General features: G+C 48.1%; 1 protein-coding gene across 2 annotated transcripts in view; it reads right to left on the bottom strand.

The window, feature by feature from the left end:
- ccdc170 (coiled-coil domain containing 170) overlaps positions 1-21,612 on the bottom strand; it is a 93,166-nt gene that overhangs the window by 58,214 nt on the left and 13,340 nt on the right. The window contains exons 3-6 of one of the 2 annotated variants that reach the window (XM_078230285.1): positions 11,054-11,081; positions 8,674-8,802; positions 4,340-4,596; positions 1,385-1,529 (exon numbers count right to left, since the gene is read on the bottom strand). In XM_078230285.1, coding sequence (XP_078086411.1) covers positions 1,385-1,529; positions 4,340-4,596; positions 8,674-8,802; positions 11,054-11,081 — 559 coding nt within the window. The remainder of the gene's footprint in view (positions 1-1,384; positions 1,530-4,339; positions 4,597-8,673; positions 8,803-11,053; positions 11,082-21,612) is intronic. The other variant, XM_078230286.1, reaches the window with a different exon arrangement.

The raw sequence follows: 21,612 nt of genomic DNA, 5'->3' as shown, positions 1-21,612 counted from the left end.
TCTCCATTCTCCCCGGCATGGGGAAGCGGGGTGTACGAGGCCAGAGAATTCCAGCTGTTGCTTCAGGAAATGTACTATGTGCGCCTGTAGGTTTCAGCTGGTCAGGGTTTCGCGTCACATCTAAAAGGTGCTTTACCATGCGAGCAGAAAGTTATCTGCACTCCCTGGGAGTTAGAATCATAGAATCCCTACAGTGCAGGAGGCCATTCGGCCCATCGAGTCTGCACCGACCACAATCCCACCCAGGCCCTATCCCCACAATCCCATGCATTTATCCTAGCTAGTCCCCCTGACACTAAGGGGCAACTTAGCATGACCAATCAACCTAACCCGCACATCTTTGGACTATGGGAGGAAACCGGAGCACCCGGAGGAAACCCACGCTGACACGGGGAGAACATGCAAACTTCGCACAGACAGTGACCCGAGGCTGGGAATCGAACCCGGGTCCCTGATGCTGTGAGGCAGCAGTGCTAACCACTGCGCCACCGTGCCGCCCATTTGCTGATAGGCCTTCCCAAGCCTAACTGTATCATAACCCATGATAGCTTCTCACTGTAGTACACATTGCAATTGTAGGATCTTTTCACTGATGCCTCTACCCAGCCACCCTCTGGCTGACTGGGGAGTCTCTGGACCCAATTTCTACCACCAAGTGGCGAGGGAGCAGCTTACTATGCACATTTTGGTTGTTCTACATGACAACAGTGAGAACACTTTCAGAAGTATTTCATTGGTTGTAAGTCACTTTGAGCCACCCAGTGGTCATGGAAAGCGTTGTATCATCGCAAGGCTTTCTTTTTTCAGTGCAGTAAAGATTTACTAGGATGCTACTGGGACTTGATGGTTTCAGTTATGAGAGGCTGGATAGACTGGGACTTTTTTTCCTGGAGCGTAGAAGGCTGAGGGGTGATCTTATAGAGGTCTATAAAATAATGAGGGGCATAGATCAGCTCGATAGTCAATATCTTTTCCCAAAGGTAGGGGAGTCTAAAACTAGAGGGCATAGGTTTAAGGTGAGAGGGGAGAGATACAAAAGGGTCCAGAGGGGTAAATCTTTCACACAGAGGGTGGTGAGTGTCTGGAATGAGCTGCCAGAGGTAGTAGTAGAGGCGGGTACAATTTTGTCTTTTAAAAAGCATTTAGACAGTTACATGGGTAAGATGGATATAGAGGGATGTGGGCCAAATGCGGGCAATTGGGACTAGCTTAGTCATTTAAAAAAAGGACAGCATGGACAAGTTGGGCCGAAGGGCCTGTTTCCATGCTGTGAACCTCTATGACTCTAGCCTCCTGGACAGGATGTAAAGGTTGGCCCAAGAGGTAGTCTGGTTAACCATTATCTGGATTATTAGCCCCTTTGCATCGAGCCCGATCTAGATACCTGTGAAACCAGCAAATCCAGATGAAGTTCGGTCCCTCGGGAATCGACATTTATGGCACCGGCCAACTTCTCCAAAAATTCATCCTGTTCTTTCATTCTCCTCGTGTCTTCCTGCTTGCTCTCATTCCACTCTGTTAGATATTTCCTGACAAGCGAACATCAGACAGCACTTTGTGTTAAGGTTTGTAAATCAAGTCTTTGATTTCTTAAATTCCATGTCTAAATATATGACACTAATGTAACTGATAATTTGACTGAATGTTACAAAATGATTACATATCATCTACATCTAGATCTCATGTGTACCCATATATTTTCTCTATATAATAGGTAACTGCAATATCTGTAGTTCTAGTGGTTCTTAAGGTTAGGCAAAGAACAACTCAGCACAGGAACAGGCCCACCAAGCCTGCTCCAATTCCAAATCCTTATTTAGACCCACTATTTATTGCCCATACGCGGTTACTATTCCTCTGTCTACCTCCCATTCATGTCTGTAACAAGATACGCCTTGAACGTTGTTAATGTGCCTGCTTCCACCACCTCCATTATCAGCTTGTTCCAGGCACCCACCCTCTCTGTGTCAAAAACCTTCCCCACAAGTCCAAAGATGTGCGGGTTAGGTTGATTGGCCATGCCAAATTGCCCCTTCGTGTCAGGGAGATTAGCAGAGTAAATATCTGGGGTTATGGGAATAGGGCCTGGGTGGGATTGTGGTCGGTGCAGACTCGATGGGCCGAATGGCCTCCTGCTGCAGTATAGGGAATCTGTGATTCACACGTCACCCCTAAACCTTCCCCCTCTCACCTTGAAACTGTGCCCTCTTGTAGTTGAACTTTCCACCCTAGGGAAAAGCCTCTGACTATCCCCCCTGTCTATGCCTCTCATAATTTTGTAGACTTCTATCTGGTCTCCCCTCAGCCCCCACCTTTCCAGGGAAAACAATAAATCAGAGAATATCATCTCACATCTTAGTCTTCTCTTGATTTTTCACTCTTTGTCTCTCTCTCTCCCCTTCTGGGTCGGTCTTTCTCTTTTGTTTCTTTCTCCATCACTCTTCTCTGTTTTTTATTCCTGTCATTTTCTGCTTTCCTCTTCTATTGTTTTTTCCTGTTCTTTCAGGTGGAAAGTACTGGATGGTGTGGCATGAAAAGGCTGCATTTCCCAGTCATGCATTCCGGGGCTAATCCAGCCCTCAGACATTCCACGCTTATCCTCGCATCACCTAACCTTCCCTTCGCTTGCATCACATCCCCTAACCCTTCGTTTAACAGCTACCCTTTCCCATCCCATCATTCCTTCAGTTCCGGTGATTACCAATTCATTCACCTTACTTCCTCTCCTCTTTTCCCTTTTAACCACCTTCTCGAACCCAGTAGCCTCCTAACCTATTGTTGCGCTATCGCTCAGCTCACACTGAGCTATCTATGCCCCCACCTCATTCCCCCAAAAAGTCATTTGGTCACTATATCCAATTCCCAAACCCCTCTATCACAGTCTCCATAAAAATGTATCTGCTTTCTTAAAAATAACTCAAATTAGGCTGAGGAAAGATGTTGGGTATGTCTGTCTCTTTCACTGTCTCACAGGTGTGTGTGTTGCTAATGTTTGCACACTCTACGTGTTGGCAAAACACAGCTGACATAACCAGAGACCTTCAGTTTTCTGCTAAATTTTTATTGTGCTTTTTATAAAACGTGTACTGAAATTAGGATGAGGAAAGACACTTTTTCTCTCTCTCTCTCTGATTTAAAGGGGTTTGAATTGCACAGTTCTCTTCCATATTTACTCTGTACCTGTACAAGGTGATGCAGACAGCATGCCAACCTTGAACTGCCTGCCCATCATCATGATCGGAGCAAGCAGTCGGTGCCAGCTGTAATGTTCTGGCTGCATAAACCATCAGGGAGCCGTTAATTGCGTTTTAATGGTTTTAATGTGAAAATATCTTTGACAAGTTAAAGCTAGCCTGGACTACTTAAAGCTGGCCTGCGCCTCTCAAAGAGGAATTGCAGGTGCTGGTCTGAGTGATGAACTGGGCTACCGTTCACAAGCCTTTGTAGTTTCTTGCAGTCTTGGACACAGCAGGAGCCATACCAAGCTGTGATACAACCAGAAGGAATGCCTTCTGCGTTGCATCTGTAGAAGTTGGTGAGAGTCGTAGCTGACATGCCAAATTTCCTTAGTCTACTGAGAAAGTAGAGGTGCGGGTCCTTTGACCAAAGTTGAAAGTCGAGGCCCTTCGAGCCTGCTCCACCATTCATCATAATCATGGCTGGCCATCAAATTCAATATCCTGATCTTGATCCCCCCCCCATTTCCCTCGATCCCTTTAGCCCCAGGAGCTATATCTTCTTGAAATCATACAATGTTTTGGCCTCAACTACTTTCTGTGGCAGTGAATTCCACACATTCACCACCCTTCAGATGAGAAATAAAACTGAGGCCCTGTCTGCTTCTTAAGTGGGTGTAAAAGGTCGCAAGACAACAGGGGAGGTAGCTCTGGAGGTAGCCCCCCTACATGGAAAAAAACAGAATAATGGCACAACACGGGAGACGGTGGATTCCCAGGTTTTTGGACATGGTACTGGAGGCCTTGCTGGAGAAAGCTTGGAAAGCGGCACGGTGGCATTGTGGTTAGCACTACTGTCTCACAGCGCCAGGGACCCGGGTTCAATTCCTGGCTTGGGTCATTGTCTGTGCGGAGTCTGCACCGTGTCTGCGTAAGTTTCCTCCGGGTGCTCCGGTTTCCTCCCACGGTCCGAAAGATGTGCAGGTTAGGTGGATTGGCCGTGCTAAATTCTCCCTCAGTGTACCCGAACAGGCGCCTGAGTGAGGCAACTGGGGGATTTTCACAGTAACTTCATTGCAGTGTTAATGCCTTCTTGTAACACTGATAAATAAACTCTACAAGAATAACATGGAAGATATGAGGTGACTGAGGAAGAGGCCTACCTGAGTTTGCTCTCTAATTCTGCATTCCTCTGTTTGAGTTCTCTGCTCTCATTTTCCAAGACCTGCACAGTCACTTCTGCCTCGGTCTTTGCAGTAAGAAATGTTCCAGACCTCTCCTCCGATTCCAGAATCCTTTCTCGCAGGCAGCCGATAAGAGATTGCTGCCTTGTGTGGTCCACCTTGTAGCTTTCAGCTTCTGCTTTTAGCTCCTGGATGTAGCCTTCTTGGGAGGCAAGTCTCATACACACATCTGTAAGCTATCAGGAGAATCTGTCAGCACTCTCACACATTTCTACAGGACTCATAGTAATTAATGACCTTATCTGTTGACAATGTTACCAAATGTCAAGTAACGATCGCCATATTACTTCAGTCAAGACCAAGTTTAAATCGGTTTGCTCTCTGCATTGCATTAGCGTATGTCGAGAGAATAATTTAAAATTAATTTTGGCAGTCATACCTTCCCGATTGTTACCCACCAGTGCAGCAATATAGCTTTGCACAACTTAAGGAATGAACCTGCATTTATATAGCACCTTTCACAACAGCAGAAGTTTCCAAAGCGGTTTACGGCTGGTGGCACCAATGGTTAGCACTGCTGCCTCACAGCACCAAGGGCCCAGGTTCGATTCCTGGCTAGGGTCACTGTCTGTGCGGAGTCTGCACGTTCTCCCCGTGTCTGCGTGGGTTTCCTCCGGGTGCTCCGGTTTCCTTCCACAGTCTGAAAGACGTGCTGGTTAGGGTGCATTGGCCGTGCTAAATTCTCCCTCAGTGTACCCGGTCAGGTTCCGGAGTGTGGCAACGAGGGGATTTTCACAGTCACTTCATTGCATAAAAAATCCTGATGGGGCTTGACAGGGTAGATGGTGAGATGTTTTCACTAGTGGGAGGGTCTCAAACAGGACGACATGGCTACAAGATAAAGGGCCGGGCATTTAAAACTGAGGTATGTGGACATTTCTTCTCGCAGAGGGTGGTGATGGGTAATGGAGGCTGGATCATTAGAGTGGTGGAGGAGATAGATCAAGGAATAGAGAGAGCTATAGGAAACTGGCACAGAACAGGAGTTGAGGCCGGCATAGATCAGCCCATGAATGGCAGGGCAGGCTTGAGGGGCCTGATGACCCACTCCTGCTTCTATTTCTTGTGTTTAAAATACTTGCGCTCTTCAGCCTTGATCAGAAGTGCAGGAGAGAGGGCCTGAGGGGGACAGTTACGATATTAAGTGGAAGTGAAATGGTTAAACCATGATTGCGAGACAAGGGGGACACAGGTATGCACTGGGGTACGGATGGTCGAGGGGCCCATAGCTCAGGAAACACTCCAGCACAAAGGAGAGGTTGATCAATGGGTCATGAGTTGAGGAGTGGAGGCAAAAAAACCTCCATGAACCTACACGAGACAGCGAGATGCTGCGGAGAGGAACTGAATGTTTCGGGCAGGTGTTGATCAGATGGGTCCAATGGCCTCCCTAATGTGTGTCTGAAGTTCTCCCAAAAATACATGAACAAGGTTCAATTCTGATGAGATGTTGGGCCTCTGACGCAAATCTTTGTCTCGTCACTGGACACAGGTGAGGTCCCAGAGGATTGGAGGATAGCCAATGTGGTCCCGTTATTTAAGAAGGGTAGGAAGGATAACCCGGGTAATTATAGGCCGGTGAGCTTGACGTCCGTGGTGGGGAAGTTGTTGGAGAAGATTCTTAAAGATAGGATGTATGCGCATTTAGAAAGGAATAAACTCATTAACGATAGTCAACATGGTTTTGTGAGAGGGAGGTCATGCCTCACTAACCTGGTGATGTTTTTTGAAGAAGTGACCAAAATGGTTGACGAAGGAAGGGCCGTGGATGTTGTCTATATGGACTTTAGTAAAGCGTTTGACAAAGTCCCTCATGGTAGGCTAGTGAAAAAGGTTGGATCCCATGGGATAAAGGGGGAGGTGGCTAGATGGGTGGAGAACTGGCTTGGTCATAGAAGACAGAGGGTGGTAGTGGAAGGGTCTTTTTCCGGCTGGAGGCCTGTGACTAGTGGTGTACCGCAGGGCTCTGTATTGGGACCTCTGCTGTTTGTGATTTATATAAATGATCTGGAAGAAGGAGTAACTGGGGTGATCAGTAAGTTTGCGGACGACACAAAACTGGCAGGACTTGCAGATAGTGAGGAACATTGTCAGAGGCTACAGAAGGATATAGATAGGCTGGAAATTTGGGCAAGGAAATGGCAGATGGAGTTCAATCCTGATAAATGCGAAGTGATGCATTTTGGTGGGAATAATGTAGGGAGGAGCTACACGATAAATGGAAGAACCATAAAGGGTGTAGAGACGCAGAGGGACCTGGGTGTGCAAGTCCACAGATCTTTGAAGGTGACGTCACAGGTGGAGAAGGTGGTGAAGAAGGCATATGGCATGCTTGCCTTTATAGGACGGGGCATAGAGTATAAAAGTTGGGGTCTGATGTTACAGATGTATAGAACGTTGGTTCGGCCGCATTTGGAATACTGCGTCCAGTTCTGGTCGCCACACTACCAGAAGGACGTGGAGGCTTTGGAGAGAGTACAGAGGAGGTTTACCAGGATGTTGCCTGGTATGGAGGGGCTTGGTTATGAGGAGAGATTGGGGAAACTGGGGTTGTTCTCCTTGGAAAGACGGAGGATGAGGGGAGACTTAATAGAGGTGTATAAAATTATGAAAGGCATAGATAGGGTGAACGGTGGGAAGCTTTTCCCCGGGTCGGTGGTGACGTTCACGAGGGGTCATAGGTTCAAGGTGAAGGGGGGGAGGTTTAACACAGATATCAGAAGGACATATTTCACACAGAGGGTCGTGGGGGCCTGGAATGTGTTGCCGGGCAAGGTGGTGGAGGCGGACACACTGGGAACATTTAAGACTTATCTAGACAGCTATATGAACGGAGTGGGAATGGAGGGATACAAAAGAGTGGTCTAGTTTGGACCAGGGAGCGGCGCGGGCTAATTGTTCCTTGTTTCTCGTTTCAAGGCTTCATTCTATGATCATCTTGCTGGTGCCAGTACAGAGCGAGACTGCGGATAGTTGGGAACCTGTCTCGGGGGCAGGGAATTCATATGGTGTTCGTGGAAGTGGAAATGACTAGGGTTGGGAAGCATTTTCCGATCAGGGCCATTGTGATCTCCTGGACTCGTTTCGATCGCCTCAGGGGGTCGGAGAGGAATTTCCCAGATTTTTTTTTCCCCATATTGGCCTTGGGGTTTTTCACTCTGGGTTTTCGCCTCTCCCTGGAGATCACATGGTCTGGAATGGGGGGGTGGGGGTGAGTTAATAGGTTGTAATGAACAAAGCATCGTAGCTGTGAGGGACAGCTCGGTGGATAGGATATTGGTATGTAGATAGGCTGGAAAATTGGGCGGGGATCCTGGATTCAGGATTCAATCCTGGACCGGGGAGCGGCGCGGGCTTGGAGGGCCGAAGGGCCTGTTCCTGTGCTGTATTGTTCTTTGTTCTTTGTTCTTTGAGAGCGCCCTCAAGCAATTAGCCTTCTTTTCTCCACCATTTCCTTCCTCATTTACATATTCCATCATTGCTGATAGAAGGGTGGAGAAGAACATAGGAACTTGGAGCAGAAGAGGAAATGTCCACGCACCTCAGTTTTAAATGACCAGCCCTCGATCTTGTAGCGATGTCCCCCTGTTCGAGACTCTTCCACTAGAGAAAACATCTCACCATCTACCCTGTCAAGCTCCCTCAGGATCTTATATATTTGAATAAAGTCACCCCGCATTCTTCTAAACTCCAAGGAATACAGACCCAGACTATTTAGCGTCTCTTGATAGGAAAACCCTTACATCCCAGGAATTAGCCTGGTGGATCTCCTTCGAGCCTGCTCTACTCCTGGAAGCATGTGTGTAACTCAACAAGCAAAATGGGTCGAAACAGGCTAAAACCTGTGACTTGACCTGTGGGGTGGCACGGTGGCACAGTGGTCAGCGCCCAGGGACCCGGGTTCAATTCCGGCCTCGGGTCACTGTCTGTGTGGTGTTTGCATATTCGCCCCGTGTCTGCGTGGGTTTCCTCCGGGTGCTCCTGTTTCCTCCTACAGTCCAAAGATGTGCGGGTTAAGTGGCCATGCTAAATTGCCACTAGGTGTCAGAGGGACTGGCCGGGGTAAATGCATGGCATTGTGGGAATGGGGCCTGGGTGGGATTGTGGTCGGTGCAGACTCGATGGGCTGAATGGCCTCCCTCTGCACTGTAGGGATTCTATGATTTGATCATTACGCTTTATACTTTCCCGAACATTAATAGAAATCTCACACCCAAACACAAGCCCCTTCCCGCCTCAGGATTCCCGATTACCTCAGCCTGGCTGCTTTTATATTTGACCTGCAGTGCAGCCAGTTCACTCCGCACTGTCTCGGACGACACCCGATAATGATTCAGCTGCTCCCGCAGGAGTGGAATTTCCGCCATTGGTTCAAAGGTTCCCTGGAAGATGGAGAAACAAACTGTGTGAACTTCACTTGCTACACACACTCCACCCTGACAGGTGAATGCCCAATGTCACTAAACAGCTCAGCACTTACCTATTTTGAGATCGACGTGATTTGCACGGTGGTTAACACTGCTGCCTCACAGCACCAGGGACCCGGTTTCAATTCCCGGCTTGGGTCACTGTCTGTGCGGAGTTTGCACGTTCTCCCCGTGCCTGCGCGTGTTTCCTCCGGGTGCTCCGGTTTCCTCCCACAGTCCAAAGATGTGCAGGTTAGGTTGATTGGCCATGCTAAATTGTCCCTTAGTGTCAGGGGGATAAGCAGGGTAAATACGTGGGGTTACAGGAATAGGGCCTGGGTGGGATTGTGGTCGGTGCAGACTCAATGGGCTGAATGGCCTCCTTCTGCACTGTAGGGATTTTATGATTCTATTTGCAGCCTGGACAAGTTGCAGACAGTGGAAGGGTGGAAAGTGGGTGCTGGTGAGTTGGAGCTGGGGGGTTTTCGTGAACATGTGGAAAGCATCTTATAATAGGTACCCTAAAGAATGTCTGTTATTAGTGCTGGCAGACAAACAGGGTTTCAGGTGTCCCTACCACTTCTCCCTGTGCGTTATATAATTGGAGAGTAAAGTCACACAAACATGCTAGGAAATAGGCGCGGGCAGAATTTTCCCGTCCCACCTGCCACGGGAATCATAGCGAGCGGGACAGAAAGTTTAGTGGGCCATTTCAAGGTCCCGTTGGCCATTTGAAGGTCCGTTGGCCTCAGGTGGGAATTTCCGGTCTTAGGGCAGCACGTGGTCGGAAAATCCCACCCATAGTTTTTGGGAATTTATATTTGCAGGTGTGTGTTTTGGGCATAAGTTTAAGTTTAAGCTCAATATATTCCTGCAGCTCTGTCTTAAGGAGACTTGAGCTTTAGCCTCACATTTAAATGATGTTTGCATTTTAATGAGGTTTTATGACCCTTAAGTAGAGAAAAGCCGTATGCTGTTGCCCAGCAACAAGGGGCAAAAGCAGCTTCAGTTGATGATTCTGCTCTGAGAGACAGAGAGCAGTTTAAGTCTCTCTCCAACTGGTTGCTGAAGAAAATAAGTCTAAGAATCTTGGATGAGTTGGAATAGGATCCTACAGTGCAGAAAGAGGCCATTCAGCCCATCGAGTCTGCACCGACAACAATCCCACCCAGGCCCTATCCCTGTAACCTCCACATATTTACCCTGCTAATCCCCCTGACACTAAGGGGCAATTTAACATGGCCAATCAACCTAACCCGCACATCTTTGGACTGTGAGGGGAAACCGGAGCACCCGGAGGAAACCCACATAGACATGGGGAGAATGTGCAGACACGCGAGACCGGAATTGAACCCTGGTCTCTGGAGTTGCGAGGCAGCAGTGCTAACCACTGTGCCACCGTGCTCTGAAGTTCAAGTAACAGTTAACTTCAAGTGAATCCTGGGTCTCAGAGGCGATACCAAGTTGTCAGCAGTCTACTGGGAGAGGGAACTGCAAGGAGCAGGTCCTAAAGGAAGACACTTAAATCTAGGAACAAGAACAGGAATCTAGAACAGATCCTGTTCTAGAAGGTGAAACTTGAATGCATGTGTCAACCCAGGGAAAGAAACATCGGATGGAGAGGTTGAAACCCTGGGGGCGGATCCTTGGTGAAGGCATCCAGGGGAAAGTGTCATTTGGGAAAAGATTCCAAGGTGAGGTTTTCGAGAGCAGAGATTGGAAACCCTTGTGTGAAAGGCGAAGATCCAATGAGACCAATTGTCCCACAGTGTGGGGGGGATGGATGGGAAATCCTCAGAAGTTGTTTGGGTGGCATCTGCCACTTGGTATCAGAGTGTGGGGTGTCTGGTCACAGGTCACCTATTGGTTTACATGAACTGTGTACTTATTGTGAACGTTAGAATATAAGAGAGGTTTTGTAACTTTACCCTTACAAATCTGTATATATCTTTAAAGGTGTAGCTGGGGTGAAGGAGTAGTGTGTTATAGTTCAACTTCCCTTGCTTAATAAATGGTTTATTCTTTTGTTAAGAGTACATCAGCAGTTGCTGTCACTCCATTCAGTAACCACCCGCTCTGTTTCAAAACTGAAAATGAAAGTTGGGATCTACCAAGCTGGTTGCATCCTGGGATCTGACCTGTCCAGTGGTAACATCAGCTACAATCGTAACAGACATTGAATAACCTGCTAATATCGTCAATTGCAACTTTCAACCCAAACACTCACCTTTTGAGTTTCTAATCTGCTCCAACTCCTGCAATGAGAGAAGAATAAAGCTTACATGAATACACAATAATTATTGGCTACAGTGCCTGAATACCAAACTGATGTCAACATTACAGATCAAAATGAACACAGAACACACCACAGAACTATTCCTTTCTAAAACAAGTCTTTAGAAGCAAATGAGTAGAAGTATATCAGTTGGAAATGTTATGAAATCTTGAAGGTACTATCTAAAAAAAAGAACATACCACACGTAGAATCCCTACAGGAGGAGGCCATTCAGCCAATCGAGTATGCACCAACCACAATCCCACCCAATCCCTATCCCCGTAATCCCACATATTTACCCTGCTTATCCCCCTGACACTAAGAGGCAATTTAGCATGGCCAATCCACCTACCCCGCACACCTTTGGACTGCGGGAGGGAAACAGAACACACAGGGGAAACCCACGCAGACACGGGGAGAATGTGCAAACTCCACACAAACAGTGACCCAAGCCGGGAATCGAACCCGGGTCCCTGGTGCTGTGAGGTAGCAGTGCCAACCATTGTGCCACCAAGCGGCCCTTTAATCTGAATGTTATGAACATCCAGACAAATTAGAGGCAAAAGGAGGCCATTCAGCCCCTCAAACCAGAGCCTACCATACATATGACCATGCATACAAATCAGGAGCAGAAGTAGGCCATTCAGCCCCTCGAGCTTGCAATCCCATTCATTAAGATCGTAGCTGATATGTTTGGTATTTCGAGTTATACATTCCCATCCGCCCCCCAATAACCTTTGATTCCCTTGCCTTGCCAAAATCTACCCATCTCCGCCTTAAAAATATTCAATGACCCTGCTTGCACTTCCTCCTGAGGCCCTGCCGTGGTACAGGAGCTTAGGGGAGGTGAAACGGCTTCATGAGATACGGGGGCATAATATCAAAGTTACAGGGCCATTTTGAAAGTTTTATTTCTTTGGCCCTAAGGTTGTTATAAATGTTGTCTCCGGCCTTGTCATTCACTCAGTTTACAATCCATCTCTCATGTTGACACAGCCTTATCCCTCCTATTCAGCAGTTCCATTTGGCAACCTAATATCTGGGCCTGACTCAAAGGTGCAAATATAAGACACTCTTGCTGCAAGGTTTGGATACCAGAGTTGCACATTAGAATCCCTAAAGTGCAGAAGGAGGCCGTTGGGCCCATCAAGTCGGCACTGACAACAATCCAACCCAGGCCCTGTTCCCATAACCCCACATATTTACCCCACTAATTCCTCTGACCCGGGTTCATATTCTAACATCCCGGGACACTAAGGGTCAATTTAGCACCTAACTCACACGTCTTTGGACTGTGGGAGGAAACCGCAGCACCTGGAGGAAACCCACGCAGACATGGGGAGAACGTGCAAACTCCACACAGTTACCCAAGTCGGAATTGAACCCGGGTCCCTGGCACTGTGAGGCAGTGATGCTAACCACTGTGCCACTGTGCTGACTTTGTGCATGCTTTTCCAACCCACTGTAAGGCAGAGCTGATAAATGCACCGGTGGTAACAAGGACATGGCAACATAAAGAAGGTGCTTACTTCTTGAACAGGTCAAAGACCAACCCTACCTTTTCAAGGAAAACTAAGGCTTGGGCAATAAATGCAAGCCATGTTCATATTGTAACAATGAGGATTTTTTTTAAATTCCAGAATCCTTCCTATGGAACAGAAAACAACATAACGCATTACACAATCCCTGAGTAAACATCCCAGTCTTAGTTCTCCCTTGACCAACCTTAACATACTATTGAGTATTAGGTCAGTCCTCACTGCAGGCTTCACAATTGATTCAGAATACCGGTACCTGATCCTGCCTCCTTTGTGTAACTTCATAGAGTCATAGAATTCTACAGTGCAGAAAGAGACCATTGGCCCGTTGAGCCTGCACCAACAACAATCCCACCCAGACCCTACCCATGTAACCCCCACGTATTCACCTTACTATCCCCTAACACTAAGGGGCAATTTAGCATGGCCAATCAACCTAATCCTCACATCTTTGGAGGAAACCGGAGCACCCAGAAGAAACCCACGCAGACGCGGGGAGAACATGCAAACTCCACACAAATTTGGCAAAGTTTATCCATTAGTGTCACAAGTAGGCTTACATTAACACTGCAATGAAGTTACTGTGAAAATCCCCCTAGTCACCACACTCTGGCGCCTGTTCGGGTACACTGAGGGAGAATTTAGCCTGGCCAATGCACCTAACCGGCACGTCTTTCAGACTGTGGGAGGAAACCAGAGCACCCGGAGGAAACCCACGTAGACACAGGGACAACGTGCAAACTCCACACAGACAGTAACCAGAATTGAACCTGGGTCCCAGACGCTGGGAGGCAGCAGTGCTAACCACTGTGCCACCGTGCCACTTGTGTGCAAGTTGACAGCTTGTCCTCCATCTCCTTCCCTGCTCATGGGCTGGTCAATCGAGCTACCCTCTCCCTCTGGGACGCAGGCCCTGTCAATGAACACTTGCTGCGTACACATTGATGCGCTATCAATAAGGCGAAAGACTACCGATATGCCAATATAAGTGTAGGCTATTATTCACAACAGAATCAGGAGCAGATCCCAACAAATAACCAACCTGGACTGAACAAGGGGGAGGAGACAGCCACCTTTATACTAGGTGCTGAGGGGAGGAACCAAACTGGAAGGGGATGTGTCCAGGTATGACAAGCACACACAACGGTGGTCCATATAGGACAAAGGCACAACTGAGGTCCACCACACACATGAATTCCGTTATCCCAATTTCTCAGTGGTGAATGTCCACCAGATTTACCCGCAGGAGGGTAGTTGCAGCTACTGCTCTCTCCGCTGATGAAGGGACGCAGCTTCAACGATCAGTCCAAAAAGCCTGTTAGTATGCCAGTCCCCTCTTCAACCCAGAGGCTGCCAGTGTCTTCATCCCAAACACATGATATACGAACCTAACCATCCCCCACCTCCACACCTAACCGTGACAAAATGCTCAAAAACCCGAAATCACAAGAGAAGCGTTTCCAGGTATGTTACACTCTAATATTAAATTCAGGTTTAAGGATGGCATGGTGGCACAGTGGTTAGCGTGTTGCCTCATAGCACCAGGGACCTGGGTTCGATTCCCAGTTCATAAGATATAGGAGCAGAATTAGGCCATTCAGCCCATTGAGTCCGCTCCGCCATTCGATCATGGCTGATATGCTCCTGATCCCCATTTTCCTGCCTTCTCCCCATAACCCTTCAACCCATTACCAATTAAAAATCTGTCTAACTCCTCCTTAAATTTACTCACTGTCCCAGCATCCACCGCACTTTGGGGTAGCGAATTCCACAGATTCACAACCTTTTAGAAGAAGTAGTTTCTCCTCAACTCTGTTTTAAATTTGCTACCCCTTATCCTAAGACCTCTCGTCCTAGAATGCTCCACAAGAGGAAGCATCCGCTCCACGTCTACTTTATCCATACCTTTTATCATCTTGTATACCTCAATTTAATCTCCCCTCATTCTTCTCAATTCCAGAGAGTATAGGCCTAAACTGTTCAATCTCTCTTCACATGACAAGCCCAAAGCTTTCCAAAGCTTTATCCAATTCTAGACCAAGATTAATTCTGAAGTTGGGATCATTCGAATTCCGGATTCCTACCCAATTTTTTAAATTCCAGTCGTCGTGAGCAGATGTCTTTTGAAAGTCTCAGGTGACCCTCAATTCAATCTCTATTCATATGACTAAATCCCTCATCTCGGGAATCAATCTGGTTAGGTGCATTGGTATTGCTAAATTCTCCCTCAGTGTAGCCAAACAGGCACCGGACTGTGGCGACTAGGGGATTTTCACAGTCACTTCACTGCAGTGTTAATGTAAGCCGACTTGTGACTAATAATAAATAGACTTAGATGACAAGGTGCCAATTCTTGTTTAGGACACAGATTAGTGCCACTGACTATGCAAAGATGATGTAGGTCACAAATTGTGCTTCTCTCTTATCAACTAATTTTGGAACAATCGGTTCAGTTTCGAGATCTTCCGTGATATCAGAACATTGAGTTCAGCACAAACCCTGTTATTTCCAAAAGTATTAGGAAATAGACCAAGTTTCACTGAACGCTGTGTTCTTCAATCATGTTTTGAATGCAAAATTAACCAATTTGTAATTACTCATTCTGGGGATGTGGGCATCCCTTGTGCCATCCAGCATTTATTGCCCACCTCCAGCTGCCCCTGGGTAAGATGGCGATGATGAGCCACCTTCTTAAACTGCTGTGGTCCACAAGGCGAAGGCCATTCCACAATTGGAGTGCCATGATTTTGAATGAGCAACCACGAAGGGATGATATATAGCCAAATCAGGGTGCGGTAAGGCATAAAGGGTACCTTGAGGTATCGGTGCGCTCATGCACTTGCCGACCTTGTTGTTCTAGGTGTTGGAGGTTGCGGGTTTGTGTATCCACCCACCTCCCCCCCACCCGCACCATACTCCACACCCGCTCTGCCACCAACCAGCAATACCGCCTGGCCTTGTCTCACTAGACTGCCAACAGACCACCTTCCAGAGAAATACACGTGCAGGATGTGTTATGGAGATCTTGTGGCCCAGTGGGAGACTCCCTGCCTCTGATAAAGAAGCTCCAGGTTCAAGTTCCACCCCAGGAATTGATGGCCAAAGAAGGTGCTTTCGTAACCAGATCAAACAGATTGAGTGTCAACCTGCAAAATCCTTCCAAACACACCAATGGCTGGCGATAAGAGCAGGAGAGACTCCTGGCCAGTCTTGCTTGATGTGGAGTGGCACCCCTCAAGCTAGAAGCCCCGGTGATAGACTAGTGACCTGTTCCGGGAATAACTAGCTCTGGAAACAGCACAAGGTGCTGGAAGAGAAAAAGGGAGTGTTCTAGCCCTCAGATCACAAGATTACTGATTCAACAATAAAAGTAAGCTCCTATTCAGAGGGTATTTGAGGGGCAATTAAGAAAATGACCTGTGAAGTTGAATTCAATGGTGTAGACCTGATGTTTGTAACAACTCCATTGTGACTTTTTTTTTGTTATCTGCTGTAGTTTTTAATTTCTTTAAACCGATATTAATATGGATAATCATTCCTCTGGATTGTTACACAATCGATCCCAGGTACTGGTCTAACACATCACACCCAAGATTTACTGCAGTTCCCTAAGCCAGGCTATCAAACTGGGTGCACTACATAAAATTATTCACTTCAAATATATTTTATATATACCACCGAGAAAAAAAATACCAAATATTTAATCTGACACTCGAAAGCTAACTAACGAGCAAATAAAAAGTGCGCAACTTTGCGTTTGATAAGGTCCCCCATGGTCGGCTTATGATGAAAGTGAGGAGGTGTGGGATAGACGGAAAGTTGGCAGATTGGATAGGTAACTGGCTGTCTGATCGAAGACAGAGGGTGGTGGTGGATGGAAAATTTTCGGACTGGAGGCAGGTTGCTAGCGGAGTGCCACAGGGATCAGTGCTTGGTCCTCTGCTCTTTGTGATTTTTATTAATGACTTAGAGGAGGGGCTGAAGGGTGGATCAGTAAATTTGCTGATGACACCAAGATTGGTGGAGTAGTGGATGAGGTGGAGGGCTGTTGTAGGCTGCAAAGAGACATAGATAGGATGCAAAGCTGGGCTGAAAAATGGCAAATGGAGTTTAACCCTGATAAATGTGAGGTGATTCATTTTGGTAGGACTAATTTAAATGTGGATTACAGGGTCAAAGGTAGGGTTCTGAAGACTGTGGAGGAACAGAGAGATCTTGGGGTCCATATCCACAGATCTCTAAAGGTTGCCACTCAAGTGGATAGAGCTGTGAAGAAGGCCTATAGTGTGTTAGCTTTTATTAACAGGGCGTTGGAGTTTAAGAGCCGTGGGGTTATGCTGCAACTGTACAGGATCTTGGTGAGACCACATTTGGAATATTGTGTGCAGTTCTGGTCACATCACTATAAGAAGGATGTGGAAGCGCTGGAAAGAGTGCAGAGGAGATTTACCAGGATGCTGCCTGGTTTGGAGGGTAGGTCTTATGAGGAAAGGTTGAGGGAGCTCGGGCTGTTCTCTCTGGAGCGGAGGAGGCTGAGGGGAGACTTAATAGAGGTTTATAAAATGATGAAGGGGATAGATAGAGTGAACGTTCAAAGACTATTTCCTCGGGTGGATGGAGCTATTACAAGGGGGCATAACTATAGGGTTCGTGGTGGGAGATAAAGGAAGGATATCAGAGGTAGGTTCTTTACACAGAGAGTGGTTGGGGTGTGGAATGGACTGCCTGCAGTGATAGCGGAGTCAGACACTTTAGGAACATTTAAGCGGTTATTGGATAGGCACATGGAGCACACCAGGATGATAGGGAGTGGGATAGCTTGATCTTGGTTTCAGATAAAGCTCGGCACAACATCGTGGGCCGAAGGGCCTGTTCTGTGCTGTACTGTTCTATGTTCTATGTTCTAACACACAAATCTCCCTGAAGTATATAGCTTATGATGTGGAGATGCCGGCGTTGGACTGGGGTGAACACAGTAAGAGTTTTAACAACACCAGGTTAAAGTCCAACAGGTTTATTTGGTTGCAAATACCATTAGCTTTCGGAGCGCTGCTCCTTCGTCAGATGGAGTGGATATCTGCTCTCAAACAGTGCACAGAGACACAAAATCAAGTTACAGAATACCGATTCGAATGCGAATCCCGACAACCAACCAGATCTTAAAGATACAGACAATGTGAGTGGAGGGAGCATTAAGCACAGGTTACCCCACCCACATTGTCTGTATCTTTAAGATCTGGTTGGTTGTCGGGATTCGCATCCTAATCAGTATTCTGTAACTTGATTTTGTGTCTCTGTGCACTGTTTGAGAGCAGATATCCACTCCATCTGACGAAGGAGCAGCGCTCCGAAAGCTAATGGCATTTGCTACCAAATAAACCTGTTGGACTTTAACCTGGTGTTGTTAAAACTCTTACTGGATACAGCTTATAACAGGCTTATAATCAATTACATTGTGTTAAGTGTTACGACTGGGGTCATTTCTGCCTATGAACCAAAGGGTTTAATCCTAGAAGAATCCTAGAATCCCTGCAGTGCAAAAGGAGGCCATTCGGCCCATCGAGCCTGCACTGACAACAACCCCATCCAGGCCCTATCCCCGTAACCCCAGGTATTTAGTTTGCTAAGCCCCCTGACGCTAAGGGGCAATTCAGCATGGCCAATCCACCTAACCCGCACATCTTTGGACTGTGGGAGGAAACCGGAGCATCCGGAGGAAACCCACACAGACACGAGGAGAATGTACAGACTCCACACAGACAGTGACCCGAGACCAGAATTGAATTCGGGTCCCTAGCGCTGTGAGGCAGCAGTGCTGACCACTGTGCCTACCGCGGCGCTCCCAAGTTCGAGCTCCACCCCAGACCTCAGTATAATACTCAGGGAGTGCTGCGTTTCAGATATTATGTTAAACCGAGATCCAACCTGGCACTTCAGGTGGATGCAAAAGACCCAGTGACGTGACCTGAATAAGAGGAGGGAGTTTGTGTTCAATTTCTCTCACTAAAAGCGGATTAACTGGCCATTCATTTCAGACGCTGCTTGTGGGACTTTGCTTTGTGCGGTTGGTTGCTGTTTACCGACATAGCAACAGGCAGTGCTTTGCAAGAGTAATTATAACAACAACAACCTGCATTTCTATAGCTCCACATTCCCATCTGTGAAGGGCTTTGAAACATGTGCTGGAATTTTGCCGGCACGCCCGCCCGGAATCGCCCCGCAGAACGGCATTCTCCGTTGGCCTTGGGCAGGGTCCTACGAGCCTCGGGAGGGCAAGGCGGTAAAACTCCGGCAATGGTGCTTGAAAAATGAAGGCCCTTTCCACACATTCCAGGAATGTTACCCCCTTTTCCCACCCCAGAATCAAGGGGTGCAGAACGCAATTCTCCATTGGCCTCAGGCGGGATTTTACGAGCGAGATTGTACAATACCGGCATTCTGAATGTCCAAATATGGTCTCCTCGCTGCAATTCTGGGGTCACATGACCATTGAAATAATGCCTGAAAAATATATTTCTGAATCATTTTCTGATCTGTAGCAATCACGGGCTGCATTTTACAGAGGGAGAAAATCATCCAGCACCCAACAGGCCATAACGCAGCCCCTGCCCTGCCTCTATAACACACTGGGGGTGGGCGACACTAACCCGAGAGTGGGACTTTCGCTCCTTACTGGGAGGAGGTCTGGCCCTCAGGTGCTGCTGACTAATCAGATTGGTCAGCAGGTCCAGCAGTCCCGGCAGGGCCAGAGCTCAGTCATGGGCAGCACTGGGAACGGATCAGGATGGAGAACTGGCTGCCACAGAAAAGAAAGTCCCAGACTTTCAGGACAAGGAGGGATCCAGTAGCCCAGGGAAGGGGGTTGGAGGATCATAGAATCCCGACAGTGCAGAAGGAGGCCATTCGGCCCATCGAGCTTGCACCGACCATAATCCTACCCAGGCCCTATTCCCGTAACCCCACATATTTACCCTGCTAATTCTCCTGACACTAGGTTGGGGGTTGCGCTTTTGGAGGGCAGGCGATGAGGAAGGGAGGAGGGGTGGGGTGGCATCTTTGGGAGTGTTGCCCCCGGTGCACACTGGGTACCCCCAATGCACACTGGGTACCCCCAGTGCACACTGGGTGGCCCCAGTGCACACTGGGTGGCCCCAGTGCACACTGGGTACCCCCAGTGCACACTGGGTGGCCCCAATGCACACTGGGTGGCCCCAATGCACACTGGGTACCCCCTGAATGAGGTGCCCCCTTCCCTCCACAGTTCCTATCTGTTGTTTCTCATCGAGGACATTAAAAGCGGTCTACCCACTCCCGCCCATGTCAAACAGGCAGTGGATTATCCCAGTCAATAGATTTGCTAACAAGCCTAATTGACCATTAATTATTCATTTCAATGTGATGATGGTGGGGTCGGGGGAGGTGAGGGGGCTGCTGATTGCAGTCTATTCGCTGGGTCAGCTCCAGGCTGGGCAGGAACGCAGTGGGCTAGCAACACTATATATATAGATATATATTACATACCCTCCCTCACCCTCAGCCCCTCCCCATCTCCAACCTCTCTTTCTCCTCCGGAGATTTTTGATCATCCTACTGCCTCCCAAATCCGTGCCCATCTTTTCGGGAATTCCGATGTTTGAGTCGCTCCCGTCAGGCACAGCACTGAAACGGCTCTAATGAAATGCACAAATGGGCACCTTATGTGACAGTGACAAACTACCCCTTCTCATCCGCCTCAGCCTGTCTCCACCCTGGGACACAGTTGGGCACACCACCCTGCTTCAGTGTCCCCCCAGTGTTGCCCAGCTGGGTGGGACTGCACTCGCCTACATCCATTCTTATCTATCCCAAGAGTAGCCAGACAATCACCTGTAATAGCTCCTCTTCCCCTTCCTGCACAGTCACCTCTGCTTTCTGCCCAAGGATCTATTGTGGGCCTCCTCCTGTTTCTTATTCTTTTTGTTTAGTGCTGACGAGGCCATTCGGCCCATTGAGTCTGCACCGGCTCTCCAAAAGTATCTTATCCAGGCCCTTCCCCCCATCCTACCCCCGTAACCCCACACATTTACCATGGCTAATCCCCCCAACCTACACATCCTGCGATACTAAGGGGGAATTTAGCATGACCAATCCACCTAACCGGCACATCTTCGGGGTGTAGGAGGAAACTGGAGCACCCGGAGGAAACCCACGCAGACATGGTGAGAATGTGCAGACTCCGCACAGACAGTGACCCGAGTCCAGAATTGAACCCGGGTCCCTGGCGCTGTGAGGCAGCAGTGCTAACCACAGCGCCACCGTGATGCCCATATCTACATGCTGCCCCTCGATGGCATCATTTGAAAACACAGCATCGATTTCCACATGTTCACGAAAAACCCCCAGCTCCAACTCACCAGCACCCACTTTCCACTCCTCCACTGTCTGAAACTTGTCCAGGCTGCAAATAGAATCATAAAATCCCTACAGTGCCCATCGAGTCTGCACCGACCACAATCCCACCCACTCCCTATTCCCGTAACCCCACATATTTACCCTAGCTAATCCCCTGATATCAAGGTCAATTTAGCATGGCCAGTCTACCTAACCTGCACATCTTTGGACTGTGGGAGGAAACCAGAGCACCCGGAGGAAACCCACGCAGACACAGGGAGAATGTGCAGACTCTGCAGAGACAGTGACCCGAGGCCGGAATTGAACCAGGGTCCCTGGCGCTGCGAGGCAGCAGTGCTAACCACCATGCCACCAATATCTGTATTAGATGAGGAGGAATTTCCTCAACTAAATATTGGGGAGACTGAAATCTGTCGTCTCCACAGCAAACTCTGTTCCCTAGCCACTGAATCCAACCCACACTCTCTGAGGCTGAACCAGACTGTCTGCAACCCCGGTGTCATATCAGATTTTGAGATCAGCCCCCAATCACATATCCGCACCATCACTAAGAAGTTAAAAGTTTATTTATTAGTGTCACAA

Source organism: Mustelus asterias, chromosome 15 (assembly GCF_964213995.1).
Source record: "Mustelus asterias chromosome 15, sMusAst1.hap1.1, whole genome shotgun sequence".
Classification (NCBI taxonomy): domain Eukaryota; kingdom Metazoa; phylum Chordata; class Chondrichthyes; order Carcharhiniformes; family Triakidae; genus Mustelus; species Mustelus asterias.
Note: the sequence above shows the minus strand (reverse complement) of the source record. Positions and strands in the feature narration are given on the sequence as shown.